At 38.8% G+C, this 8,086-nt stretch overlaps 1 protein-coding gene across 1 annotated transcript; it reads right to left on the bottom strand.

Annotated features, from left to right (window-relative positions):
* Positions 1–244: 244 nt before the first annotated feature.
* On the bottom strand, positions 245–7,526 carry LOC147864228 (putative peroxisomal acyl-coenzyme A oxidase 1.2). The gene is made up of 14 exons (XM_087319993.1): positions 7,279–7,526; positions 6,187–6,295; positions 6,047–6,108; positions 5,754–5,963; positions 5,362–5,449; positions 5,107–5,269; positions 4,624–4,822; positions 4,114–4,311; positions 3,819–3,950; positions 3,615–3,738; positions 3,401–3,511; positions 1,116–1,185; positions 852–1,035; positions 245–619 (listed from the first exon to the last, which is right to left on the bottom strand). The coding sequence occupies exons 1-14, from the start codon at positions 7,414–7,416 to the stop codon at positions 404–406; spliced, it is 2,004 nt and encodes a 667-aa protein (XP_087176119.1). The 5' UTR covers positions 7,417–7,526; the 3' UTR covers positions 245–403.
* Between the last annotated feature and the right edge of the window lie 560 nt (positions 7,527–8,086).

Here is an 8,086-nt window from a genome sequence, read left to right as displayed (position 1 = left end):
AAAACATAGAATCATGTCTTGAAGCTGTTTGATCCAAATTCTCATGAATCATGACGAATCCCAAAAGATCGTGCCATCAAGACACATCATTAGTGTTGCATGGTTCCATAGCCAAACAACTCGCAACGAAAAGCATGTAGCTCAACACAAGAGAATGACACTATTTTTTCAACATCAGCATTCACATTTAATAATAACGAAGTATAAAAATAAGCTTATATCCACCTTTTCCAAGCTAATAACGAAATATAAAAATGACATCAGCATTCACATTTAATAATAATGACACTATTTCATTTGACTATCCACCTTTTCCAAGCTTTAATCTTGAGGTAAAATTATTAGTCCCATCCAAGTAGAAAGGATTTTTGATTTACACAAGTAATGTAAGGGTGTCATTCTTTCACATTCTAGATTGAGAAAGTTGGAGCCCTTTCATTAATATTGGCCTAATGAACTCATTGTAACCTTCCGTGACAGGCAGTTCATTCAAGGGATCCTTCCAAGCCTCCTTGTACAATGTGCTATAAACATTGCCATCATAGCGACCTAAGGCAGAGCCTAGGTAGTGATCTGTATAGTCGAAGGAATCAACCAATGATACCGCATTTGGACGTATCTGAATCATTAACAATGAAATTTGTACGCGAATATGAGACAATATAAATTGTAGACATAAGTACATACTCAAGTTAATAATCTTTTCTGTAATCCATTTTTCTTATTTATATCAGAATCTTATGGTGTGAAACATAAAGATTCACCAACACTTGATATTTGCTTTCATAAGGCTATAAATGTTTGCAGAAAGTTCTCATTCTATATGTATATATTGAACATTGTGAACACACCTGAGCAAAAAGGTTCCTTAGTTGACATTTTGCTAGATCAACTTGTTCACTAGTTAGATACCCTGTCAAAAGAAAGTCTCCAGCATGGGAATCTACCAACGACAGTGCATACGTGTTGCACAAAAGTTGGAGCTGCCTTTCAACCCCTCTTCCTGATATGTCTCTCTTCAGAGCCTCCAAGAACCTAAAACCGAGAAGGATATCACCCACCCCCTTAAGATAAAAGAATACATCGTACCATATCAACAATCGCATTGTACCTACTTTGTGACTATGATCAGCTCACAATGTGCCCGGGCTGCATTAATCAGCTCTGAGGACAACTCAGCAAATCCTGCCAATCCCCAAATGTTAATTTTTCTAGATATAAAATTCACAACCATGAAGTTATTTATTATTTTTCTATTTAGGTACTTAGTTTCTTTTTATTTATTTATTTATTTATTTATTTATTTATTCATTCATTCATAAAGCAAGAAACTCTAGGCTTACAAATCCAGTCATAAGTATTAGCTCATGGACAACCATCCATAGTCATGATAGCTGTGGCCTGGACATAGATCTAGGATCAATTAGGCTCACCTTCATTTCTATGGTCTAGACATGGATCCTAGGCATTAACTGGTATTATATGGAGGATCCACTAGTTCCTTGACAACCATCTGCATATACGTACTCTGGATGTAGACCTAGGACATCTTGCTCCCATTGCTAGAACACATATTTAATAGAGCTATGAGTTAAGGTTTCCCTACTAGATGGACAGAACATACCATTCTGCCAATCCTCAAGAGTGGAGACCCAAGACTCCGAGAAACTATAGGACAATCATGATTGGCCATTACTTGGCTAAACTTTCTGGCTCAATCCTGGAGTTGAGTATATGGGTGTAGCGAAATGGCCGCCGTTCAGCTGGACAGGCAGGCTTTCGGAAGGGGTTCACAACTTTGGATCACATATTGACCCTCCGAGCCCTTATCGAGGAGGGAAGATCCCATAATAGGAGGATTTATTCCTGCTTTGTGGATTTCCAAAAAGCCTTTCACACTGGCACGTGCTCGGCTTACACAATGGCTAGTAGGCTTTGGTGTCCCTATAGATATGCAATGGGGAATCGATGCACTGTATGAATCCATGTTAGGGAATGTGCGGTCTCCCAACGGTTTGTCAAAGGGTGTGGCTAGCATAATTGAGTAAAACAAAGAGGCCCACTATCACCCACTCTCTTCAGTCTCTATGTAAATGAGGTATCATACTACATAGAAAGATTCGGAAACATGCCTAGTGGGTATAGCTATACACATGTTACAATATGCTGATGATATTGTGCTGATTTCTGACTCTTTGGAGGAACTACAAAGACATCTAAATGCCTTAAAAGTGTTTCGTACGGGTGCACAAGTGTTTGTCAATAAACATGGATAAAACTAAAGTGATGGTGTTTAACACCATGCAAGCATGGATAAAAAGATCAAAACCAGAATTCTTCTTTGGAGAGGAAAAGGTGGCATATACATACCAAGCAGTAACATTTATGGGGCCTAGGTTCTCACACAATGCTGCTTGTGCCAACTTTCCCATGCATATGCAGCCCTTGGTACTCTCAAAAGACAATGTGCACATTAAAAGTTCCAAGAACTAGGAACAAAACTGTCGCTATTTGATAAACTTGTGACACCAATTCTTCTCTATGGAGTAGAAATGTGGCAACAGTCTTAATAAGGCAAATAACTGGAAAGATTTAGAGAAACTTTTAGTTTCAATGATTGCCCACATGATAAGGAGCAAAGCATCGGTGCCCCAATGGGAGCAGCCCCTATAATCATCAAGGCGTTATTATGATCAGTGATCTGTATATAACAGCTTCGGGAGCTCAGGGTAGCACTAATGTCATTAAAACAACTGACTAAACATGGAACATGAGGGTCAAAAATGCTAAGGACTTTTCTTACTAGAAATCAAGCGACACAGGGAAAAGTTGTTGAAGTACAACAGTACAGTCACACAAGCTCATCAACAAAGAACAATCACAACTTTCTTTAGCCCCATCACCCCTACTCATGCTACAAGTCAATCAAGGGCTACAGAAATCGGCTCCAGACCAGAACATAATAAAGGGGTTACAATCTATCGGGCAATAGCAATTTTTCATGCACGTAGGCCCCAGCCCCATGAACCACGATTTCGCCACCATTGTCATTGACAGCTAAAGGCCATTACCTCCCACCATTGCAGGTGCTTCCCTCGCTTCGGAGATCTCTCCATTTTGGATTGACCTGTGCTAGAGATCTTTCAAGGACAAAAGTTACAATATATCTGACTTGAGAATCTTACATGTTACCAGTAACAAGATTCTTTAGTCTCTTTTTATCTTATTTACTTTTTTTACTCAGCATTAACATTTATTTATTTTGATTTGTTTTTCTCAAATACGAGATAACACTTAAAATGTAAACTCTTGTTTGACCTTATTGGCCATTCTGGCCTTTTAAAAGATGTTAATATTCCTTTCTGTCTTTCTATATTTCAAATAACAAGCCATGGACAACCTGCTTCAGGGCTCGTCGCAGATGCAACCTGAGTAGCACAACGAACTGTAAGGCGAGCGGACCGTGCCTCAAAAGCATGTCTCAGTGCAGCTGGTTCCAGCCAATCACTTCCTAGAAATTTTGAAGTCATGGAAATCATAAACAAAGTTTCAAATAATCGAAAGGGTAACAAGAACCTTTTATAGTTAGAGATATGAGGCATGTCAATCCATACCTTTGGTTACTTTGCAATCTTCAGTCGACAAAGTTTCCACATTAGCCAGGTAAGCAGCTGTACCAGAGGGCGGTTTCTTCCCTGATGCTAATTGAGCAACGGTCTTCATCAGAAATCTTGCAACCTGTCCAACGAAGGATTTGCTTCCACAATGTTTCTACTCTTTCCAAGTTTTATTAAGTCATTTCATCACAAAAATCTCACTTGTAGTAAAAGGATGATGTTGTCGCCCTCGTATGTGCAAGCAGGTACATAAGCAGCGTAGAGTTCTGGAAGCCCACTAGCACATAGGTATCCATGTCCTCCACAAAGCTTTCTACATTCTTCTATTGCATCCTGATTTTCCAAAACCACAATGAATACCTGATCTGAATCCAGGGATGTTGCATCGAAACACAATCGTGCACATGTATGGATTCATGTGATTATGTGTGTGCCCATGTCTGTATGTATGTATAGTCGATGTATTGAATATATATATATATATATATGAACTTACAGCTGTTGTTGATGTTGTTACAGATTTCAAGCCTGCAGTACAGGCATGTACTTCAGCTAAAGTTGTGAAATCTTTGTTCTCTAAGCGATTCATAACATCCGCATACAACCATGTCATCCATTCCCCAAGAAACCGATATGCATATGCAGTTGCGAGGAGTGGGAAAAGCCGACTTTGTTGTGTTATATAATCGATCACCTAGAACAAACATAAGCCTATATTTCTTTCCAAACCTTATGTACATTAGAACTATATCTTCATATAGCCTAAGCTTCAACTCTCTATTATTTCTCGCACAGACTTATAATCCAACATCTTAAACGAAAATAGATATATAATTACTACCAAACTATACATACATTGAAACTAATAACTTTGCATGAGCTAAGATTCACCTCTAATTCTCATTCTCAACAATTAAGTTACAAAGAAGTTGAGAAAATAATAATAGAATATGAAGGCTTCCTTCCTGTATTGATTTATATAACATATACATAACCAGAAAATCACCTGTGTTTCAGGCTTTCCTTCTTCAGTTCCAAATTGGCGCCTCACAGCACTATATCTCACTGCTATTGTGACTGCTCTTGAAAGGTAATTAGAGGCCTCTGTCACGATTGACTTCCGCACAAAGACCATTGCACCATAAGCCAATTGCCTGGGTACATTAGATTTCACGTATTTCCCCTCCTTTGTAACAGATGCTAACCTGCAAGAGGTGGACTTAATTGAGTTAAACTCTCACGGCAATCAAAGTAATACAGCCCAATTCGTATTACAGATCTCAACGGGACAGAATCCACTAGTTTGCCCTGATTGTAAATCCTACTCTTTTACTCGATCCTTATGTTTTTTTTAACCTTTATGTGGAGGGGATTGCATGATACAACCCCAATTGCAATTACCAATCTAGCAGGAGTTGAACTCCTAGGGCAAGCTCCCAAACCACTCAAGGCCCTCCAATCCTTAGGTAATAAGTTGTAGAAATCAAACCTCATAAGCATGTTCTCTCGAGGAATCCGAACATGATCGAAGCGAAGAAGGCCATTGTCCATTGTGTTATATGCTCCATTCCCAAACTTCACACCAATGTCAGCAACTGTAACTCCAGGTTGAGGCTGATGATCCTCAAGACTACGGATTTGAATAATAAAAGCTGTATATACCATAGAAAGAAATTCAAATTTTGACCTAAAACTTACTTTTGTGTCCAAATATTCTCTCCATCCTCTTTGAAGAATGTATTACCATGTACACCATAATCATTCCCATCAGTTAGTAGGCGTGCATAAATAAGCGCATGTGTTGAAACTTTTCCTAGTCCCCCAGGCCACCACTGTTCATAAATCAACATAAAGATCGAAGTGAGTAATGATAGATCATAGGACCAAATATTCACATATCTCGACACAAGGAAGTTTATATTTTTTCTTTAAGTCCCCAGGCCATCACTGTTCATAACATACATAAAGGTCGAATTCAGTACTGCTGTTAATGATAGATCATAGAACAATATGTTCACAGATCTCTTTTTTAAAGATTTGGTTATTTTTTGTAGGTACAAATATTATATTCAACAAGCAAGGAGGCAAATAGTCAGACCCATGTCTTGAACAGCCCGAAAACATAAAACGTCTAACCTTGGTGGCTGTCAATGTTGGGCTGTGAACTATAAACTCGTCAGTTGCAGGGTCAAATGTAGCAGTTGTCTCTAGCCCCTGCACATTTGAGCCATGACCGAGCTCAGTTTGTGCATAACATCCAATAATTGCCTGCCTATTGGCAAGAGGCAACCATTTCTTTTGCTGGGCCTCGGTACCCTGACCCTTTATTGCAGGTATGAACATACCCTAATCAAATGATTACGGAAAATATGGTTTAGTAGATGCATTTCTAAAACTTATTGATCATAATTCTAGTTGACCATACATACAAAATGTAGGTCTGTATATGATGGCTCATCGATAAAAATCCTTAGCTTGATTGCTTCTTCCTCTGCAACACAAAATGCAACCTTACTTCCATCACATCATACAAACGTCAAACTTTAGTTTCAGAATATATACATCATACCTGTTAAATGCAATCTCTGGATTAATTCCCATGCATGTGCAGATTTCCGTAGGGTGTTCTTGAAAAGCTCTTTCCGGCTTAACCTTACTCTGTCATCTTTACAGAAAACCTAACCATGAACACAACAGAATATCCAGATCAGTTCCAAAGATTGAGGAAAACCCACAGCTAACTTGATTTTTCAAGTATTTTATAGCTTTAATGTAGGTTAACTATGGGGTTTATTTAAATTCCAGGCAATTGAGTCTAAAAAAGGCATAAAAAAAGAGCACCCATAAGACTTTAAACTTCTATAAAAATCTATCAGAAGTAATGAAATGTAAAAACACTTCAAGAATAGAATCAACATCAGTTTTCTGGGGATTTTCTCTTGAGATCTAGAAAATCCGTAGAAAAATCCAGTATAAAAATTCATGAACAAAAAGAGAATAGATGTGGTAAACGGAAATCAGATCTTTGAATTCATTCCAAGACAATGTGAGGCTTCTTAATTTGATTTCAAACCTGCCATTGAAACTAACTTCTCAAATCTGAAGGCTTCTTATATTCAATAACATTTGCACGGGATTAATTAGACTGAACTTCCAGTATTTTACCCATTTTTCCAAAGCAAGTAGAAAGAAGCCATGAACAAATGGCTGGATAACCGAATACGGGAATCAGAAACAGAATCTTCACATATTCCTACCTAGTCTTATATTCAAACAATCCTGCTTCCAAAGGATTGAACATATGATTTCTGGACCACCTTATCCCAAACTTTCATATAACAAAGTCATAAAAAAATGGCATTTTCTACCTCCAATCAAATCCATTTTCAGTACAATGGCATATGATGCGGAAATACAAATTCTATTGTTTCACAAAACAATCTGTAATCCAGAGGCACAAATGTTCCGTTGTCTCAGAAGAAAATCAACCAATCCATCATCGTCCATATAAAGAAGGTCACCCAACTTCTCTCAACCAAATCAAATTCCGCTAGCTAGGGAGGAAAACTCCATTGTCTCCCAAGCAAATCGATTGCATATTAAGGAGCAAAAATGATCAAAGGAGCAAAAAGGAAAGGGAAACAAGAGTTAGAGAGCTTACAGGATCATTGGCGACAAGGTGAGCCATGCGTTGGGAGATGTTGAAGTGATGGGCTCCTCCTGCCCACAAAATCTTCATGGATTCCACATCGAATTCAGCCTTGGCCCTCTCTCCTGAGAGTTCATCTCCGCTGGCCATGTCGGAGAGATGATGGGTAGGTAGGTAGGTCTGTAAGGGGAGAGAACGAAGAATGAAAGAAGAGAATTCAATGAGTGTTCTGTTGCCTGCTTTACTAGGTGAACAGACTCTCTCTCTCTCTCTCTCTCTCTCTCTCTCAACTTTTTGTCATGTTCAGGCCTGTCATTTTGACGACAGTTCTTTGGAATTGAATGAACGTGAGATGGGTGGATGGGATGCATCTATGTGTGTATGTATGTATGTATGTATGTATGTATGTATGTATGTATGTATGCATGTCTTTGTTTGCATCCCATCCCATCCCATCCATCTAGATCCCCACTCTTTTTTGCTTCTATTCGATGTCCGTTGCGGCTACCGGTATGCCCGCCCACTTGCTTGCATGGCAATGATGATGATGGCCATGACCAATGGTCATGTGCCACATGAGCATTGGAACGGCCAATCATCGTCTGCCCCACATCTATGTGAGTGTCCTCATAATGACCCATGCCAATGTGCCTCATCAGAATGCTCGGGGATGTGTGCTTTTGAAACCATGTCCAAGGGCCTTCTTAAACCTAAAAACCAATGTAGGAACATATGTGCATAATCAATTAACTTACATTAGCTATTTGAACATGAGTTCTCAATTCCCAAAAAGGGGTCGATGATCTTCTGGATACCCATA

This window comes from Azolla caroliniana, unplaced genomic scaffold (genome assembly GCF_043228905.1).
Source record: "Azolla caroliniana isolate FFs.n. ecotype wild unplaced genomic scaffold, voAzoCaro1.0.p SCAF_5, whole genome shotgun sequence".
NCBI classification, from domain to species: domain Eukaryota; kingdom Viridiplantae; phylum Streptophyta; class Polypodiopsida; order Salviniales; family Salviniaceae; genus Azolla; species Azolla caroliniana.
The sequence above is the reverse complement of the archived record's forward strand: the minus strand, read 5'-3'. Positions and strand labels throughout refer to the sequence as shown.